This window comes from Heterodontus francisci, chromosome 1, assembly GCF_036365525.1.
Source record: "Heterodontus francisci isolate sHetFra1 chromosome 1, sHetFra1.hap1, whole genome shotgun sequence".
NCBI lineage: Eukaryota > Metazoa > Chordata > Chondrichthyes > Heterodontiformes > Heterodontidae > Heterodontus > Heterodontus francisci.
The window spans coordinates 221,452,618-221,474,715 of record NC_090371.1 but is presented as its reverse complement, the minus strand read 5'-3'; the positions used below and the strand labels follow the sequence as shown (position 1 = coordinate 221,474,715).

Genomic DNA, 22,098 nt, shown 5'->3' with positions numbered 1-22,098 from the left:
GTAATGTATGCATGCTTTGAAGTGGTTTATGATCTTAACCCCCTTACGCCAAATCAAGCGTACTCCCCTGCTAAGCCCCTTCACTTAAGTTTAAACCAGACAGATCCCACAGGCACTTGTTTGGGTCTGAAGAACTGAACTAGTTCTCCCTCAAAGAAAGAAATCTGCAAAGAATATTTTTAATAAGTATCAGCTAGGTCATAAATATCCCAGATATTATAAGGGTCTGGCAGACTCTCTTCAATACATATCTCCCCACTTAAGGAGATACAGAGAGGGGTTCTTGTAGTTACATACAGAATACTACTTGAGAAGATTTACTAACTTATTTATAAATTTATTAAAGAATTGAACATGCAATACACTTTAAGTGGCTAAGTATATCACAACATAAAAGATTAAAAGATGTAAAACATAATCTTATTTCTAAAATAGAATCCAAAGGTTCAACCTTGACAATGTTACAGCAAAACATCTTAGAATATCCATCAAAATTCAAATCAAACTGTTCCCTTAAATTCCCCAAGTAAGCCTCCTGCTTAACAAGACAAAGCACTCTCATTTAAGAGTAGAATTCTCTTGTCATGCAGTCAGCCTCCTTTACCATGGGTTAAGAAGCACTGTTGAGGAATTAAATACTTCTAATTTTTTGATACAAAACTCTCACATTTATACTGTTTGTTTCTAATCAATTAGCTCATCCTTTGCAAATGTGGGTGTCACCTTTCGGTGAATGTTCCTCCGTCTTTCATTATCCATATATGGTTATCCATTATTCTCAATTATTTACTAAAATAAAAGCAAAATACTGCAGATGCTTGAAATCTGAAATAATAACAAAAAAATGCTGTAAATAATCAGCAGGTCTGGCAGCATCTGTAGAGAGGGAAGCAAAGTTAACGTTTCAAAGTTAACAACCTGAAACATTAACTCTGCTTCTCTCTCTACAGATGCTGCCAGACCTGCTGAGTATCTCCAGCATTTTTTTGTTTTTATTCTCAATTATTTGATTGCTGAGAATTCCTTTCTCATGAAGTTGTGAGCTATTATCTGGTCAAAATGTTTGTAGTATTTATAGCAACACTATGACTTTATTTTATTGGTTACTTAACTTCATAAATGTGTTTTATTCTTAAAAGCTTTTTAAACAAATGTTGTGCAGTAACTGGTTTTTCCTTTTTGGGTTAACTCAGGGTCACATGTCATCTTTTTTTGTACGTAATGTTCCATTTTATGATCAATCATTCGTAATGGTTCTTTGGTGCTATCTTGTACCATCTTTTTAAGACACTCTGTCTATTTCATTATAATCCAAATTAGTTGATGATAGTTATCAGTGTGTACCATGTACAATATGTCTCAGTATGTCTCATTTTCTAATTAGTTTATAAATTCCAATGTAGCAGAGACATGAGATGGATTTTTTAACATAAAAGGTATTTTTGTTACACGTTCCAATGTAGCAGAGATGTAAATTGACTTTTTAACAAGAACTCTGCTCTTGAAGAGGAATCCAGTGAATCTTGAATATGACAATTTATTCAATCTTTAGTTGTATTAAATTAATCTTTATTTCATCAATTTATTCAATCTTTAATTGTATTAAATGAATCTTGATTCCTAAAGTGTAATGTATTAAGTATATTTGAATTCTCCCTAATTAAGTGCATGTATTAATTGTCTATATTCTTTCCTAATTATCCCTATCATAACTATATTTCATTACAGCTTCACTGCTCACTAAACCCTGAATGCTGGTGAAATTTCAAACGCTTGAAAAGTTCTAGCATGACAATCAACTCCTTTTCTCACAGAAATGTCAAGGTGACACTGCAGGCCAGGAGTGCTTTTAAACTTCATACTTAAAGCTAAAAATATTCAACATCATAGCACTACATTTAGTGCAAAGTGTGAGATCACTTCTTCCAATTACCAATATCAAATCATCATCGTTGCTTTTTTTTGCACTCATAGAGCAAAACATTGCAGCAGATGATTGGCAGCATGCAGGATGATTTGATTTTTTTTTTATTTGTTCATGGCATGTGGGCATTGCTGGCTAGGCCAGCATTTGTTGCCCATCCCTAATTGCCCTTGAGAAGGTGGTGGTGAGCTGCCTTCTTGAACTACTGCAGTCCTTGGGGTGTAGGTACACCCACAGTGCTGTTAGGAAGGGAATTCCAGGATTTTGACCCAGCGACAGTGAAGGAACGGCAATATAGTTCCAAGTCAGGATGGTGTGCAGCTTGGAGGGGAACTTGCAGGTGGTGGTGTTCCCATGCATCTGCTGCCCTTGTCCTTCTAGTTGGTAGAGGTTGCGGGTTTGGCAGGTGCTGTTGATGGAGCCTTGGTGAGTTGCTGCAGTGCATCTTGTAGATGGTACACACTGTTGCCACTGTGCATTGGTGGTCAAGGGAGTGAATGCTGAAGGTGCTGGATGGGGTGCTAGTCAAGCGGGCTGTTTTGTCCTGGATGGTTTCAAGCTTCTTGAGTGTTGTTGGAGCTGCACCCATCCAGGCAAGTGGTGAGTATTCCATCACACTCCTGACTTGTGCCTTGTAGATGGTGGACAGGCATTGGGGAGTCAGGAGGTGAGTTACTCGCAGCAGAATTCCCACCTTCTGACCTGCTCTTGTGGCCCAGTGTTTGTATGGCTGGTTCAATTCAGTTTCTGGTCAATGGTAATCCCCAGGATGTTGATAGTGGGGTTTCAGCAATGGTAATGCCATTGAATGTCAAGGGGAGATGGTAAGATTCTCTCTTGTTGGAGATGGTCATTCTCTGGCACTTGCGTGGCGGGAATGTTACTTGCCACTTATCAGCCCAAGCCTGGATGTTGTCCAGGTCTTGCTGCATCTGGACACTGGCTGCTTCATTGTCTGAGGAGTCGTGAATGGTGCTGAACATTGTGCAATCATCAGTGAACATTATAAAAGCCAGATCATACGCTGCCCTGTACAATTTGGAAAAAAAAATACTCAAAGTATACATCAGTGAAAACATGAAAAATATACTCTAATAGACAGCCCATTATGTGAAAGTCAAAATAATCATCAAGCACTGTTTGAATCAGTGAAACAAGAATTGCCTCTAGAGTGCAGGATGTGCAAGATAATATTTCTGTGAGTGGTTATGTTATGGACTAATAATTCAGAAGCCCGGATGAATAGCTCAAGGAATCTGATTTTAAATGCTCCCTTGGCAGTTTGAGAATTTGAATTCAGTTTAAAAAATATCTGGAAATAAAAAGCTGGTATCAGTAATAGAGGTCATGGACTTGTCAGATTGTTTTTGAAATCCAACCAGTTAACTAGTGTCTTTCAGAAAAAGAAACCTGCCACCCTACCCAGTCTGGCATGTGTGAGACTCCGGTCTCACACCGGAGTCTTAATTGTCTGTTGAAGTGACCTGAGAAGTTGCATCAAGAATGGCAGCGTTTGAGAAGATGGCCCACCACCACCGTCTCAGGGCAGCTATAGATGGGCAATAGATGCAGACCCTGCCAACGATGCTCAAATCTCGGGAATGAACTAAACAAATGTGTCTAGTCATGGGACTGAGTTTTAACGATCTGAAAAGTTCAATCTTATAAAATTTAATTTTGAAACTTACACACGACTTAGCTCTTGCTGAGCAAAACATAACTTTGAAAGTACTATTTATGAGAAGATTAAAGCATTGCAGCTGCTAGACCATCCTAGCAATGACAGTCCTATCATGTTATGAGACTAACATTAGAAAGTGGTTATTTCAATGTATCTATTACAGTTCTGCCATGGCTCTGTTATTTTTTGAAGACACAGTGGGTTAGTTTTTAACTCATTCAAAACCCATCCACTTGCACAGAGTTTAATTTGGTTTCAGAAAATCTGGATCCAGGGATAGGACTAGCTACAGGAACTGATGGCATCCTTTAATTATGACAACTACCTTTTATGCTGTACAAATAAATCAATCAGAATGACTGCAATTCCACATGTGTGCTCACCTGATATCCTAGGATTTTCTCTGAAGGTTTAATGTGTCTCTGAATCTCACATTCTATTGGTTGAATCACTTTGATTCCATCCTCATAAAATATATAAAACATGTTTCCTACTCCCAATCCTAGCAAAAACAAAAGAAATAAGAAAAATTTGAAGTGATAAAAGGAAGCCCTGCAAGTGCAGGAAGTCAAAATCAGAACAAGCAATGCTACAAATGCACAGAAAGTCAGCCAGCATGTGAAAGAGAAAGCTTGGTTAACATTTCAGATGGGACCTGGATCAGACCCATTTTGATGCAGGTTATACAAGATTAACTGAACATACTCTTTCAGGAAGGTTGCAGAGACATAGGGCAGGATTTTCCCCATGAGCTTCAGGATCCCACTGTCAGGCTCAAATGGAAGTCAGAAGCCCGAACTGTGCGGGTAACAGTCACACAACTGTGATTTTCCCCGAATCGACCAATTAGTGACCAGAGGGCAGGCTTGCGCCCAGTTAAGGACAGCAGACAGGCTCTTGAAGCTAGATAGCCAATAGAAAACTCTCCAGCTCAGAAGCAGTAGCAGGATGCCTTTTCAGTGAGGGAGAGGGCGTGTCAAGATGGAGGTACCATCACTCCAACTTTTTAAAATTTAAAATAAAAAATGGCTTCAGCAGCCAGCCCACCATTGTCGGAGAGGAACCCCTCCACAGGGTGGCTTGAGGATGTAGCTGAAGACAGACAGGCAGGGAGGGCCTGTAAGCTGTCTGGAACGCTGGCCCCTGGTCTGCTGCCAGGTGGTTGCCTCCGGAGACCTGGAGGCTAAAGGGAAAATTCCAATTGGCCTGCAGCAACTGGCCTTAATAGGCGCTTAACTAGTTGAATTGGCTACACCGCAATTGCGCGCAGGTAGCCCTGCCGTCACCGCATCCCGTCTCCGGGAAAATGGCTCAGGAGTAGGAGGAAAGTGGGGAACTGGCACGACGGCCGGCGCGAAATTTGGTGCAAGCCCGCCTCCATTCCCACCCCATCGGCGGCTAAAAATCCTCCACATAGTCATTACAGCCCAGAAGGAAACCATTTGGCCCACTGAGTCCATGTCAGCACTCTGCAGACCAATCCAATTAGTCCCACTCTCCTGTTCTATGCCGTAGCCCTGCAAGTTTATTTCCCTCAAAGGCCGATCCAATTCTCTTTTGAAATCATTCATCGACTCCGCTTCCATCACCCTTAGACAGAGTGTTCCAGGTCATTATTACTCGCTGTGTAAAAAAAAAAGTTATTCCTCACATCCCCCAGTATCTCTTACCCAAAACTTTCAATGTGTCCCCTAGTCTTTGTACCATCAGCTAATGCAAACGGCTTTTCTTTGTCTACCTTATCTAAACCTTTCATAATATTGTATACCTCAATTAGATCCCTCCTCAACCTCCTTTGCTCCAAGAAGAACAACCTCAGTTTCTCCAAACTAACCTGGTAGCTAAATTTCCTCATCCCTGGAACCATTCTGGTAAATCTCCTCTGTACCCTCGAAAAGACCTTCACATCCTACTGAAAGTGTGGTGACCAGAACTAGACGCATTACTCCAGTTGGTGCCTAACCAGAGCTTTATAAAGGTTCAGCGTAACTTGCCTGCTTTTGTACACAGTACCTCTATTTATGAAGCCCAAGATCCTATATGCTTTGCTAACTAGTCTCTCAAACTGTCCTGGCAATTTCAAAGATCTATGCATATGAACCCCCAGGTCCCTCTGTCCCTGCACACTCTTCAGAACCGTTCCATTAAGTATATATTGCCTCTCCCTATACCTTCTGCATCACCTAACATTTCTCTGCATTAAATTCCATCTGCCACTTGTCTGCCCATTCTGCTGGCCTATCTAGTCCTGTTGCAGTGATTGACATCATCCTCACTGTTTGTCACACCTCCATGTTTGGTATCATCAGCAAATTTTGAAATTTTACTCTGTATTCCAATATCCAAGTCATTTATATGTGTCTAAAAAAGCACTGGTCCTAGCACTAACCCTTGGGGAACACCACTGTCTACCATACTACAGTCTGAAAAACACTATTTGCCACAACTCATTGTTTTCTATCCTTAAGACATTTTTGTTTTATCTAAGCTGAAACTGACCCACCCAGTCCATGAGCCTTTTATGTGGTATTTTGTCAACACTTTCTTAAAATCCTTAGGACAACATCCACTGCAATCTTGTCATCAACTTTCTCTGTTACTTCATCAAAAAGTTCAACTAGATTGGTCAAACAAGATCTGCCTTTTACAAATCTGTGCTGGATCTCCTTAATTAACTAAATTTCTCCGTGCCTGCTAATTTTTTTTCCTGATTATTGTTTCTAAAACCTTACCTAACACTGATATTAAACTGACTGGCCTGTAGTTGCTAGGACTGTCCTTACACCCTTGCAGATAGATGAACTAGGGGCACAAATAGAGGTAAATGATTTAGATCTAATCGCCATTACAGAAACATGGGCCGGAATTTTAAGCCACCCCAACGAGCGGGATGGTGGCGGGGGCGTGGTGTAAAATGGAGCAGGAGGCTCCAGGAGGCTTTCCCGACCCGCTCCCGCCTCCGCTGCCCTTTATGTAGGGCGGGGGACAAACGGCCTGCCTGCCGCAGTCCAATCAAGGCCCTTAAATGGCCACTTCTAGAAAAGCAGTATATTTTTAAAAGGTGTCACATTTCTAAGTGTTGCTGTTTAAAGAGACTTGGATGTGCTCATACAAGGAGCGTAAAAAGTTAGCATGCAGGACAGCAAGCAATTAGGAAGCCAAATTTAATGTTGGCCTTTATTACAAGGGGATTGCAGTACAGGAATAAAGAAGTCTTGCTGCAATTACATAGGGTTTTAGTGAGACCACATCAAGAGTACTATGGCTGTGAACCAATTCTGTATCCATGCTAATATATTACCCTCTCTGCACTAATGCTTTGTCTTTCACCACACCATTAACACACTCTTTGCCTTTGCCCCATAACATCCTTATCAGTTATTCTCTGTGACCCTCTGTCCTATCAACACCTTCCCTTTTGTTCTCTTTTGCCCCACTCCCACTTTATTTGCTTAAAACCAATTACATTTCTAACCTTTGCCAGTTCTGATGAAAGCTCACTGACCTGACATGTTAACTTTGCTTCTCTCTCACAAATGCTGCCAGACCTGCTGACTATTTCAAGCACTTTCTGTTTTTATTTCAGGAGTACTGTGTACAGTTTTGGTCTCCACGTTTAAGAAAGGATATACTTGCATCGGAGGCGTTACAGTGAAGGTTCACTAAATTGGATCCTGGGATGAAGGGGTTGTCCTATGATGAGAAGCTGATTAAACTGGGGCTGTATTCTCTGCAGTTTAGAAGTAGGCCACATGGTCTACTCCTGCTCCTATTTTTTGTGTTCTTGTGTACTTTCTTGAACAAGGGTATCACATTAGCCACTCTCCAATCCTCTGGCATCTCCCCCATATGTAGGAAAGATTAGAAGATTATGGCAAGCTCTTCCACTATCTCCTCCCCAACTTCCCAACAAGTCATCTGGACCAGTCGACTTAGCCACTCTAAGCATAGCCAGCCTTTTCAATACATCCTGCCTATCAATTTTCAACCCATCCATTACCTCTACCATCTCCGTTCTACCAATATTTTGTCAGCATGCTCTTCCTTAGTAAATATAGTTGGCTGATCTGCTGTGCATTTCCTTCATTTATTTATTTTTTAACAAATTTAAAGATTAATTGAAAAAGATTAGCAAATAAACAACATTTGAAACATGTACAATATATATCCTTTACAACGTTAAAATCTGACCTAAGTGAATAAACTGCTGAAAACAATTAAACATTCTCCTGAGGATTTTATAGGTCAACTGCTTAATAATAACCAGTAGTTATGTACTTGCTATTAAAAGGTACCAAGAGCACTTTACTATTTACTAACAGTATTTTATTTAAAAGTTTGGATACAGAAAACATTCATAACACTATATTTAATGATAAATTAATTTTTAACAAATACTCCAGCAATTGAAAGATGACAAGTACATAATCACTACAAGACAAGAACTTGCTTCAGTACCTTCCTCTCGCCACAGTATGTTTGCAACTGCAGCATCAAAAAAACAGAGAGAGCCAAAATATGATTAAACAGCTGCAAAAATATTAATTTCAAGAACAAGCCAAAATGTCACAATTGACTGCTAGATATCAAACATAACTTTTAACAAGTTAGACAAAAAGAAATCATGCAGAAAGTGTTCACAAAATGATCCAATACATTCCTAACAGTGGAGAAAATCCCAAAAGAATATAAAGGATGCTGAGATTCCACAGTTTCAGTCACTAGAGAGCAGATAAAAGCGATAGCTTTTTATTTTAAATATCACTGCTCTTTGAAAAAGGTTACAAATTTAACATCTATCATCCACCAATTGCGAACTTGCTTCAACCTTCGTTCAAATTATTATAAGATCAAAGGCACAAAAGCATTCAGCCACATGCAAACACATTTCATACAATTTCTGTGAGCAGGTTGAATCACCCATAGTTCAAAATTATAACAACCAACATTCCTGTTAAATTGCAATAAATTTGTTGTAAATATAATTTAAATTATCCAAATTATGGTTAGTTTAATGGTACAATGGGCTGAATTTTGTTCTGAGGATGGGAGGGAGAGGGAATTCAGTGGCGGGCCAGAAGGTGGGGGGAGACCCCGCCTCGAGCCCCATTGCAATTCCACAGCAAGCAGGCAACTAATTATCCGCTGTCAGGGATTGCCATCCCTTTCAGGGAAAAGTTCCCGCCTCCAAGAGCTGCAAGCCAATTAGAAGGCCGACAGCTCTGCAGTACTGGCAACGCCACTGGGAGCGTTGGCCACTGCTGGTACTGCAGTACAAAGACTGGACAAAACTCCAGGAGAGGGAAGTGAGGTAGGGTTTCCAGGGCCATTCAGGCAGGTCCCGGCAATGGGGTGGTGGGGGAGGGGTGAGTCCTTCCTGGGGGGATGTCAATCACTGCTGGGGGGCCTCCAGGGGGCCCTGGATTGCCCCCAAAGGAGCCCCCCCCCCCCGACTCTGCTAGGATATTATTAAATTGAGGTGATGGCAGGAACATAAATTCATTGGACTATATTGGAAGGCAATGGGCACCCCTTCCCCCTGCTTCTGTTCCCATCCAGAGGGGGTCCATAAAATTCAGCGCAATGTGTGCAGTGCTATGGAGCTACCACCAAGTTCTATCCTTATATTAAATATGGAATGCCAATCTCAGTTGATAGATATGCTGAATAGCACTTCTGCACTGTCAAGTGCAGTGTAATGCTATGAGGTTTATGGTTGACTGCAGTTTTATAGAGCCTTTCGACTTACCGCTGATGTACCTGGGAGGTACTTAAGACTTTTATAAAGCATTAAGGAATGCTTAGAAATGTGTTTGACCTGAAGAAAAAAACTCAGCTTCTCAAGCAATGGGCCTGAAGTGGGAATTCTATCTGAGATCAGACGAGATAGTGAGCCTCAGAATGATGAAAATGAGCAAGGATGAAGCCATCAAAAGCTAATAGTTTCTGGTTTTATTTGTGAGAGATGAAAAGACAAATGCGTCTTCAAAATATTTACAGAGAAAAGGGGTCAGAATTTCCATGGGTGTTCTCCAAACTTCTGATGCAACTTTGGCAGAAGAGCACCAAAAATCCTGCAGAAATGACAAACACCTCCTTACATTGGCCCGGATTTTGCTGTCAAGGGTACAGCGACAATGTTCGCCGCTGACTGCACAGTGAAATACGAACTTATCTGGTTCGGTGGCTGCAGCGGTCACTTCCACTGCTTCCGGCAGCCTGGATCACCAAGGAAACGATCTGCGAAGCGCACAGCCAACGAAGCCACACCCCCAGTGAGGTCACTAGCTGAAGACATGCCCTTGCCACACCCACAAAACGTCATACTCTGAAAACACGCCCCTTCTACCCCACGGTGACGTCACGAGATGAAGCCATGCCCTTCTCACACCCACAATAACGTCATAAGCTTGAGGTCAGTCTTCAGCTCAAAGGGACGTGTTGAAAGAGGCTTTGTCCATGTTGTTACACAAAAACGTTAAGGTACTGCTTCACAATGATTTTATATACATTGGCTAATTCTATGATGCAACCTATTGTCGCCACTGTCAGGTCTGACAGGATCTGCACTTTATGGAAGAATCATCAGACAATATAATAGATGCAGAGTCGGCCAAACCAAAATCATCTGAAATGCTCGCTGCAGTGAGCTTTTTTAAATTATTTAACCATGTTCTTTATTGATATCTTGTCCTGTTTCTTCAAATGTGGAGGTAGGAATGTTTGGTTTGTGGACTTCTGAATGCAGTTTTTGATGAGTTGAACAAGAGAGCAGTGTAGGTCGTACTTCTTATTCCTTCCCACATTTCCAGCCTCCTGTTACATTACTGCAAGGTGGTCTGCCTAGTAACCTGGACAGCAGAATCAATAAAACTCAATAAAACATAAAAATAAGCAAAATGGGCGTTGGACTCTATGCTGAAATGCAGACTTCCAAGTTACCCACCTTGAAAGCTTGTGTTCTACCACAAAAGCTACTGAGTCATGTGAAAGCTTCAACGCTTATTAATCGTGAAAGGATAATCAACATAACAATGATTTCCACTTTAAAGACAGATTTATGTTTCTCCCATTTATAGTCATGAAAGAGAATTTCAGGGGCAAGCAATTTACTTCCTCCCACCATACCACTTTTTTTCTTAATTCCACCACTATCATGTATCCAAGGAGGAAAGCAATGGCCTTTCTCTAAGCTCTTCTTTATTCCAGTGGCAACCAGGTGTGTGGAGGTACACAAACATGATAGTGGTCAGTTTGGTTTGCCATTTTACAGCCTCCCTGTGGAGAAATGCCTTGCTATCCCTCACTCTTTCTCCCCAATGCTGCTGTGACCCTTGGTCAGGCTTAATAATAGAAAAATCTTTCATGTCTTTTAATAGCTTATTAACAAAACTTGAGGTGCACTCTCCTCCCTTTGATGTTCTGATTTTATTTGCAATGCAAATCAGAAAATAGTTGATCTTAAATTAACAAGTAGATGGGTGGTACAGCACTGATTTATGCAGCTTTACAATCAGAAGTTCACAGAATCATTTTGCATATTTAAATGTATTTGTGGAGAGGTGCTTTAGGCTAAGGAGCTCGTTAATTTATAGTGCAGATCTGCCGAGCAGGCTCTGTGCCTGCTAATATCAGCTTTAAAATAATAGGCATGAAAATCATCATAACTTATGGCAACCAGCCCAAATTGTTGAATTACATGTCCTGCTGCTTTACAGAGCGGCTCGGTGGGACCATCATTTTACACTCCTCCAGAGCCCACTGAGGTGCGTGACTTGAACTTTACAATGCAAGTGTGAACACTGGAAGATGCGATGCGTGACCCTCAATAGCTCGCCGCTTTGGTATTGCCAAGTTCAGGCTATTGTTTCGATGCGATTTCTGCTGAGTTTATGCCAGGGCTTTGAAGGGCTATCAGGAGAACTCCCACAGAAATTAGTGTCAGTAATTACTCTTAGATAAAAAACATGAACAAAAGTCAAGGATGAAAAAAAATCCATTTAGCCATTGAGCTCATTCGAGCAATTCAGCTCACCCAACCAGCATCCAAGTGTGATAAAAGCAAAATACTGCAGATGCTGGAAATCTGAAATAAAGACAGAAAGTGCTGGAAATACTCAGCAGGACTGGCAGCATCTGTGGACACAGAAGCAGAGTTAATGTTTGAAACATTAACTCTGCTTCTCTCTCCACAGATGCTGCCAGACCTGCTGAGTATTTCCAGCATTTCTTGTTTGTGTTGCAGCATCATGGATGCTGGCCCTGATAAAGGTAAGTGGAGTTTCGGGTCTCACTGGGGGCAATCAGCTGGATCCCAGTGGTGGGAGGTGAGGGTCATTCAAGAGGGCGGGAAGAGGTGCTCCATCAGGGGTAGCTTGTGCTCCTGGGGGGCGGGGGGCCACTAGGAGACCGCCTGGTATTACCGGGCAGCCTCCTCATGTGTGGAAGCTTCTGGCTGCCGCTGGTAAGATACCAGCAGCAACAAGAAGAGGCCCTTAAGCAACAAGTAATTGGCCTGGGGCGGGCGGGCTGTTTTCAACTTCCCCTGCTGCTGGTAAAATGGCAGTGGGGGCAGATAGGCAATGGGAACTGCACCCCCCCCCCCCACCCCGCCTCCCACTCGATTATGCCCACCCTGCCTCCAACCTGCTCCCGGGGGATGTTGTGGGGTGGGGGGGGGGGGGGGGGGGTATAAAATTCCAGATATTCAATTTAAATTTTTTCAGTAATTTCCGTCAATATGTACTAAAAATAAACATTTTTAGAAGACTCGCAAAGGTGAAAGGTAGGGGAACCAAGAACAGGGCTCCTTGGTTGACGAAGGAGATAGAGATGATGATGTAACAAAAAAAAAGTATGATGCATGTCAGGTGAATTCATTAAGTGAGAACCAGGCCATATACAATAAGTTGAGAGTGGAGGTGAAAAGGACAGTAAGACTGGCAAAGAGAGAATGTGAAAATAGAATGGCAGTCAACATAAAAGGGAATCCAAAGATCTTCTATCAGCATGTAAATAGTAAGTGAACAGTAAGAGGCGAAGTGGGGCCTATTAGCGACAAAGAGGGCAGGCAATATATGCTTGGAGACAAAGGGCAAGGCTAATGTACTTAGTGAGTACTTTGTATCAGAGCTCACTAAGGAAATGGAATCTGACAAAATATCAGCAGAAGCAGAGAGTAGAGACAATGGATAGGATAAAAATTGAGAGGGCTAAGGTACTAAAAGTGCTGTCTATGCTTAGGGTAGATAAGTTGCCTGGTCCAGATGGCTTGCATCCCAGGTTGCTAAAGAAAGTGAGGATGGAGATAGCAGCAGGGCTTGCCATAATCTTCCAATTTTCCCTGAATATGGAGGAGGTGCCAGAGGATTGGAGAGTGGCAAATGTGACACCCTTATTCAAGAAAGGTTGTAAGTACAGTCCTAACAACTACAGGCCAGTTAGTTTAACATCAGTGGTGGGTAAGGTTTTAGAAACAATCAACAGGGAAAATATCAAGACGCTTAGAGAGGTTTGAGTTAACTAAGGATAGCTAGCACAGATTTATAAAGGGCTGATCATGCTTGACTGATCTAACTGAATTTTTTGATTAAGTAACAGAGCAGGGTTATGAAGGAAATGCAGTGGATGTTGTTTGTATAGATTTTAAGAAAGTGTTTGATAAGGCTGGTTAAGAAAATTGAGGCTCATGGAATCGGAGGGTCAGTGTCAGCTTGGATTAAAAATTGGCTTAAGGACAGAAAACAGCGAGTCGTGGTAAATGGTTGTTTTTCAGACTGGAGGATGGCAGACAGTGGTGTTCTCTTAGGGTCACTGCTGGGACCACTGCTTTTTTGCGCTATATATATATATATAAAAATGACTTGGATCTTGGAATACAGAGTAGAATCTCAACATTTACTGATGACACCAAACTTGGAGGTGTGGCAAACAGTGAGGATACTATGAACCACCTGAAACAGGACATAGGTAGGTTAGCAGAAAAGGCAGAGAGGTGGCAGATGGAATTTCATACTGACAAATGTGAGTTAATGCATTTTGGCAGAAGGAATAGGGAGAGGCAATATATACTTAATGGTACAGTTCTGAAGAATGTGCAGGAACGGAGCAACCTTGGGGTGCATATGCATAGATGTTTGAAGGTGGCAGGACATATTGAGAGAGTGGTTAGTAAAGCATATGGGATCTTGGTCTTCATAAATAGAGGCATTGAGTATAAAACCAGGGAGATTATGCTGAACTTGTATAAAGCTCTGGTTAGGCCCCAACTGGAATATTGCATACAATTCTGGGCACCACACTTCAGAAAGCATGTGAGGATCCTTGAGAGGATGCAGAGGTGATTTACCAGAATGGTTCCAGGGATGGAGGATTTTAGCTACAAGGTTAGGTTGGAAAGTCTGGATTTATTCTTAAAACAAAGGAGATTGATGGGAGATTATGACAGGCTTAGATAAGGCAGACAAAGAAAAACTGTTCCCATTAACGAATATTACTAGGACCAGGGGACACAGATTGAAAGTTTGGGCAAAAGATGCTGGGGGAATATGAGGAAGCACGTTTTTACACAGCCGGTGGTAATGACCTCGAACTCGATGCCCACAAGGGTGGTGGACGCAGAGATGATCAATGATTTCAAGAGGAAGTTGGATATCCACCTGAGAGAAATAGACCTGCAGGGCTACGTGGATCAAGCTGGGGAATGGGACTGACTGCATAGCTCTGTGGAGAGCCGGCATGAGCTCGATGGGCCAAATGGCCTCCTCCAGTGCCGTAAATAACTTTATGACTCCTATTTTAATGTTCATTAGTGATAGTGATATACTTATAGCAAAGCATCTAGAAACATCGAAACATGGAAAATTTACAGCGCAGAAGGAGGCCATCTGCCCCAATGTGCCTTTTCAGCCAAGAAAGAGCAATCCAGCCTCATCCCACTCTCCGGTTCTTTGGCCGTAACCCTGCAGCCTGTGGCACTTCAAGTGCAAATCCAAGTTTTTTTTTACACGTGATGAGGGATTCTGCCTCTACCATCCTTTCAGGCAACGAGTTCCAGACCCCCACCATCCTATGCGTGAAAAAATTTCTGCTCAACTCACCTCTAATCCCTTTGTCAATTACTTTAAATCTATGCTCCCCGGTTATTAACCTCTCTGCTAAGGGAAATTTCATTCGCTGTGTCTAGGTTCCTCATAATTTTGTATCCCTCAATTAAATCTCCTCTTAGTCTCTTCTGTTCCAAAGAACAACCCCAGCCTATCCATCTTTCCTCATAGGTAAGATTATCCTGTCCTGCCAACATTCATGTAGAATCTTATCTGAAGAGTAAATAGATATGATGTAAATAGATATTTGCTCTAATTAGTTGTTGCAAAATTTTGCAGGTAAAATACTTTGCTGTTTTCAATGGTTATTGTGGTTACCACTTCTGGTTAAAAAAAAAGTTTGAAAATTATTATCTGAACCCCACTGTAAATAGTCGATTGTAATGAAAAGAAAATCTTATTTGCAGTCAATTTTTGTTGCTGTACTATCCCAGGAGCTAAATCAGACTTTTTTTGTTACTACAGTGAAAGGATAGATCAACCAGTTAAAATGAATTAAACTGGTTGTGTGTTTAAGTTTGGAGTCAAACAATTCTTTTGGCCTCTGGCAATAGGCAGAAAAAACTAGTTTAATGGTGTCACATAATGCTCTGGCCAAGTGGCAACAAAAAGATTGAACGTTAGTTGTAGATGTGTGTTGTAACTGATTTGTAACATTCTCTGGTCAGGACACATCAATGTTTTTGAATGAATGTTCATTAAATTGACATTTACCATAGCAAAATTACAGATTGCAAATAATTCATACTCTTCTATGAATCCAATAAAACATAGTTCTGCATTGTCTTAAGAGACTCCAGACATTCACAGGTGCCACTGAATCAATTCTGATATCACTTTATGTCCTAATATTGATTACTGGGCGGGGGCGGTGCTATTTTCATCTTTCTCCTCCATTTACGTTAAAAACGGAGGTTGATGTCCATAAACAAAAAAAACACAAAAAAGAGGGCAAATGACATTTTAATTCTCCACTCCACTCTGGCCTCAATCTCCTGCAGTATTCCAATAAAGCGCAGCTCGTCTTTCAATTAGGCATTTTGCAGCCTTCCAGACTCAACATTGAGTTCAATAATTTCAGACCATACTCTCTGCCCTTTTTTTGTGTTTTTTAAAACATTTTGGATGTCAGCTGCTGGTGCTGATTCTGCTTTTTCCATTAGACCTCCTCTGGACCCATCTTTTGTTGCTTGACTTGGCCCAATACTATCTCCTTTTGTCTTGCACCATTATCCTTTTCATCATTTAATCTCTCCTGCCTTCCATCCTATCGCAGACCTTCCCTTTTGTTCTTTCCCCAACTTTCCTCTTTCCCTGCCTGTTCCTTGCTTAATACCTACAACATCTCTAACTTTTCCCAGTTCTGATGAAAGGTCATCAACCTGAAACCTTAACTCCGTTTCTCTCTCCATAGATGCTGCCTGACCTGATGAGTATTCCAGCATTTTCTGTTTTTATTTATAATCGAAGAGCCTCTTATAAGAGATATGATTCATCCTGAAAGCTCAACTATTTAATGTTAAGAAGGCCTGACCATGAAAACTGATTGGGACTCCTGCTGACTGCATCAAATGGTCAGAGCAGAGACCCTGCCCATTATCTGTCCATCATCTAAATCAAAATGATCTCCTACATGTCCACCAAGAATCCCACTCAAATCCAGCAAATAACATTTTATTAATGACTTGCTTATTGTGTTATACAAATGTTTACACACTTTCTCCAGTCCTAATTCATTGCAGACAATATTGACTTTCTATTAGACTGATATCAATTTACAAATGGAAGGTGAAATGACAGTTTACCATGTGGAAGTACATTCTTTCTGATTTTTATCTCCTGTTTCATCCCTTATGCTTCCTTCCTTGAAGGTGAAAACATAGGCTAGGATCCCATCTAAATGTCCACACTTCATGCATAAGCCTGCACATGGAATGCTGGGGTTAAAACTACCCCTACTAATGAATCATGCAAGGACATGATGGCTGAGTCCGCTGCAGTCCTCAGCCAAATACCTGTGTTAGCTATTACTTGCAAGAAATAGAGCAAAACATTAGTTATGAATAAACTGTATGCTGGGAGTAAGTACCAATGGCTGTGGCCATTCATAATCTCAAAAAATAATTTAAAATGTTAACACAAAGGCCAATTTACTTAGTAAAGGCCCTGTTAGACAATGCACTCGTGCTGGACTGCACAGTCGAACAGTGAATATTTTACTCCAAGTCAGATTGATCTGAAAAATGGGGAAGATTTTAAAGGAACCACACAGCACTAAGAGAAATAAATATTACAGAAATGTTTTCTCTCTTAGGTACAGTCACAATTAGTTGGTAAAATTGCAGTGCAAAGGAAAAGTGGGTTGCCAAGGAGTGTACAGGGCATATGAAGCACATATGATTTACAGCAGTATATACTCTCTCTCTATCCATGGTATAATGTATTTGCACATCCTTGCTATTCTTACATCTAATACCTTACTTAAGTCCCTACCAATTTTTTTCCTTGTCAGTAGTTTGTGTTTGTGTATATCTTTTACAGCTATTGTTTTTCTTTACATGCTATGTCTTGAGCTGTTGCTTTATAGTAAAATGTACATGTTATCTTGTATGCTAAGGGCCTATTCTCATCCTGCTGAAAATGTACTTGTGGTGTTAAATTACTATGTGTAATAGCACTTCCAGGGCCTTTTCAATAAACTGTCCTTTACTCAGATGGAAACTTGTTTTTTTACAACTGCACACCCTGCATCTGGATTATTAATCCTTCCATCATTTATGGTGGTAAATTGCATCAGCTGCCTGAGGGTGCGAAAAGATCATTACTGCATGTGTATTGTGATAGGATACTGCTTCTCCATGGCCAATAGCAAACTACATTCACACAAGCTGCACTTACAAATACTGCATGTCCCCTCAATTTCATCACTGCTGGTTGTTATTGGAAAGCAAGCCTTACTGCTTTGGTCAGTGAAAAGAATAAACTGGCCTCCTCACGTTTACACATGAGCGATAATGTTACTTTCGTTCGGGGCAGAGAAATGCTTCTGGTGGATTGGCCACCAGTTATAAGCTCTGCTCAATTGAAGTTAGTGGAAAGAAAAATTGTGCAAAGTGTATAGAATGGCCAATCCACAATTGGCATTTTCTCACCCTTGTCAATCATGGAAATGACTTCCCATGAACTTTTGAGCAATGATTAATGGGTGGTATCTAAAAGGTGGAATCCTGCTGATTTTTTAAATTCTTTCAAGGGATGTGGGCATCACTGGCTAGGCCAGCATTGATTGCCCATCCCTAATTGCCCTTTAGAAGGTGGTGGTGAGCTGCCTTCTTGAACGCTGTAGTCCATGTGCTGTAGGTAAACTCACCATGTTGTTAGGAAGGGAGTTCCAGGACTTTGACCAAGCGACAGTGAAGGAACAGAGAGATACTTCCAAGTCAGGATGGTGTGTGGCTTGGAGGTGAACTTGCAGGTGTTGGTGTTCCCATGCATCTGCTGTCCTCATCCTTCTAGGTGGTAGAGGTCGCAGGTTTGGAAGGTGCTGTCAAAGGAGCCTTGATGACTTGCTGCAGTGCATCTTGGAGATTGTACACACTGCTGCCACTGTGCGTCAGTGGTGGAGGGAGTGAATGTTGAAGGTGGTGGATGGGGTACCAATCAAGCCAGCTGCTTTGTCCTGGATAGTGTCAAACCTCTTGAGTGTTGTTGGAGTTGCACTCATCCAGGCAAGTGGAGAATATTCCTTCACGGTCCCGACTTGTGCCTTGTAGATGGTGGATAGGGAGTCAGGAGGTGAGTTACTCATTGCAGAATTCCCAGCTTCTGATCTGCTCTTGTAGCCACAATATTTATGTGGCTGCTCCAATTTAGTTTCTGATCAATGGTAGCCCCCAGGATGTTGCTAGTGGGGAATTCAGCAATGGTCAAGGGGAAATGGTTGGATTCTCTCTTGTTGGAGATGGTCGTTGCCTGGCACTGTGTGTGTGAATGTTACTTGCCACTTATCAGCCCAAGCCTGAATGCTGTCCAGGTCTTGCTGCATATGGACATGGACAGCTTCAGTGTCTGAGGAGTCACAAATGGTGCTGAACATTATGCAATCATCAGCAAACATCCCCACTTCTGACCTTATTATGGAGGGAAGGTCATTGTTGAAGCAGCTGAACGGCAGCTGAAGATGGTTGGGCAAAGGAGGAACTCCTGCAGTAATGTCCGAGGACTGAGATGATTGACCTGCAACAACCACAACTATCTTCCTTAGTGCTAGGTATGTGTTACGACCAGGTGAGAAAGGTATCTAGGGGTCCTTTTCAACCTTCACCTGGTCTTACTGTAGCAGGATTTAATTTTAAACACACCGTGTTTTGAGCACCCCCTTGGTGAATCCTTGTTCACCGTTTTCCAATTATAAGGCAAACAAATAAGAACAAACAGGCCTCCTTAGGTTTAAAGAAGAAAAGTGAAATTTATTAAAACTTAAACTCTAATTCAGTTAACACCTACGGATACAGGCCACGCCCCACGCTAGCATGCATACGCGACACGCACATGCAAATAGAGACAGAAAAGAGAAGAGAAAGTGGAGAGGTTTGAGGCAATCACTGAGGAGGGTTTTTTTGTTACTGTGCCTCGAGCTCACCGTAGAGTCCTTTTGTAGGTTGATCTTGCTTTTCGTTGGGGCCCAGTATTCTTCTTAAACCTTGATCACTGTTGGAGACGTTTTTCTCTTGGGGTTCATGTATCTCCAGTGAGTTTAAGTTCTGAGAGAAAGAGATGAAAGCAGACAGGAGAGGCTGTGGCGAGCCAGCCATGAGAGATCTTTTCAGTCCAGGAGCAAACAGTTCAAAACTCTGTGGCAAGTTCAAATTCCTACAACAGCCAGTTAGTCATGTGACTAAACTGGTCTGACCACGTCTTCTGTGCATTGGGAGCAGGGACTGGTTCCTTTGTTCTAACACTGTATGCAAAAGCTTTCTTTCCAGCTAGGGGCCTGGCAATTCTTTGTAATAGGCCCTCTTCTTCCCAGCAACAATTTGAAGTTTAATGTCCATGTGGCGAAATTAATGTGCCTCATTCTTGGCAGGTGGGGGCCTGCATGACATATGACTCCAACCAGAGGAGAGTTTTCCCCAATTCCCATTGACTCCAGTTTTGCTAGGGCTCCTTGATGCTAGACTTAATCATATGCTGCCTTGATGTCAAGGGCAGTCACTTTCACCTCACCTCTGGAATTCAGCTCTTTTTTCCATATTTGGACCAAGGCTGTAATGAGGTCAGGAGCTGAGTGGCCCTGGCGGAACCCAAACTGAGCATCAGTGAGCAGGTTATTGCTGAGCAAGTGCCGCTTGATAGCACTTTCGATGACACCTGCCATCACTTTGCTGATGATCGAGAGTAGACTGCTAGGGTGGTAATTGGCTGGGTTGGATTTGTCCTGCTTTTTGTGTACAATATTTGGGCAATTTTCCACATTTCTGGGTAGATGGCAATGTTGTAGCTGTACTGGAACAGCTTAGCTAGGGGAACAGCCAGTTCTAGAGTCTTCAGTACTATTGCCCGATTGTTGTCCTGGCCCATAGCCTTTGCAGTATCCAGTGTCTTCGGTCATTTCTTGATATCACATGGACTGAATCAAATTGGCTGGCATCTGTGATGCTGGATACCTCAGGAGGAGGGCGAGATGGATCATCTACTTGGCACTTCTGGCTGAAGATGGTTGCAAATGCCTTGTCTTTGGCACTGATGTGCTTGGCTCCCCCTATTACTGAGGGTGGGGATGTATGTGGAGCCTCGTCCTGTTAGTTGTTTAATTGTCCACCACCATTCACAACTGGATGTGGCAGGACTGCAGAGCTTAGATCTGATCTGATTAGGAAACTATAGACCAGTTAATTTAACATCTGTTGTTGGGAAATTGTTAGAATCCATTATTAAGGAAGTAATAACAGGACATTTAACAAGTCAAAACGCAATCCATCAGAGTCAGCATGGTTTTATGAAGGGTAAATCATGTTTGACTAATTTGCTAGAGTTCTTTGAAGCTGTAACAAGCAAAATGGATAATGGGGATCCTGTAGATGTAGTTTATCTGGATTTCCAGAAGGCATTTGATAAGGTGCCGCACAAAAGGTTAATACACAAGGTAAGTTCACATGGAGTTAGGGGCAATTTATTAGCTTGGATAGAGGATTGGCTAACCAACAGAAAACAGAGAGTCGGGATAAATGGGTATTTTTCTGGTTGGCAAGATGTAACTATTGGGGTGCCACAGGGTTCGGTCCTCGGGCCCCAAATATTTACTATCTATATAAATGACTTGGATGCAGGGATAGAAGGTACTATAGCCAAATTTGCAGAAGACACTAAAATAGGTGGGACAGTAAGTTGCAATAAAGAAATAAGAAAACTACAAATGGATATGGATAATTAGATAAATGGGCCAAAATTTGGCAGATGGATTTTAACGTGGATAAGTGTGAAGTTATCCATTTTGGTCGGAAGAATAGAAAGGCAAATTATTATCTGAATGGAGAGAAACTTCAGAGTGCTTCGGTGCAGAGGGATCTGGGTGACCTCGTGCATGAATCGCAGATAACTAGTTTGCAGGTACAGCAGGTGATAAGGAAGGCAAATGGAATTTTGGCATTTATTGTTAAAGGAATAGAGTATAAAAGGAGGGAAGTGTTGCTGCAACTGTACAAGGCAGGTGAGACCACACCTGGAGTATTGTGTACACTTTTGGTCCCCTTACTTGAAAAGGATGTAGTTGCACTGGAGGCAGTTCAGAGGAGGTTCACTAGATTGATTCCAGAGCTGGGGGGCTTGTCTTATGAAGAGAGATTGAGCAGTTTAGGCCTTTATTCTCTGGAGTTTAGAAGAATGAGAGGAGATCTAATTGATGTATATAAGATGATTAAGGGGATTGACAAAGTAGACATAGAGAGGATGTTTCCTCTTGTGGGGCAATCTAGGTCATAGTTTTAGGATAAGGGGTAGCCGATTTAAAACAGAGATGAGGAGAAATTACTTCTCTCAAAGGGTCGTGAATCTGTGGAATTCACTACCCCAGAATGGGGTGGATGCTGGGACATTGGGCAAATTTAAGGAGGAGATAGACTGATTTTTAATTAGAAATGGGTTGAAGGGTTATGGAGACTGAGAGAGGCCAAGATGAGATCAGCCATGATCGTATTGAATGGCGGAGCAGGCTCGAGGGGCTGAATTGCCTACTCCTGCTCCTAGTTCTTATGATCCGTTGGTTGTAGGATTGCTTACCTCTGTCTATCACATGCTGCTTCCACTGTTTGGCATGCATATATTCTTGTGTTGCAGCTTCACCAGGTTGATGCCTCATTTTTAGGTATGCCTGGTGCTGCTCCTGGCAT

At 41.9% G+C, this 22,098-nt stretch overlaps 1 protein-coding gene across 1 annotated transcript in view; it reads right to left on the bottom strand.

Moving 5' to 3' along the window:
* The window catches only part of fstl5 (follistatin-like 5), a 1,003,829-nt gene that overhangs the window by 105,397 nt on the left and 876,334 nt on the right, over positions 1 to 22,098 (bottom strand). The window contains exon 11 of the mRNA XM_068021658.1: positions 3,989 to 4,107. Coding sequence (XP_067877759.1) covers positions 3,989 to 4,107 — 119 coding nt within the window. The remainder of the gene's footprint in view (positions 1 to 3,988; positions 4,108 to 22,098) is intronic.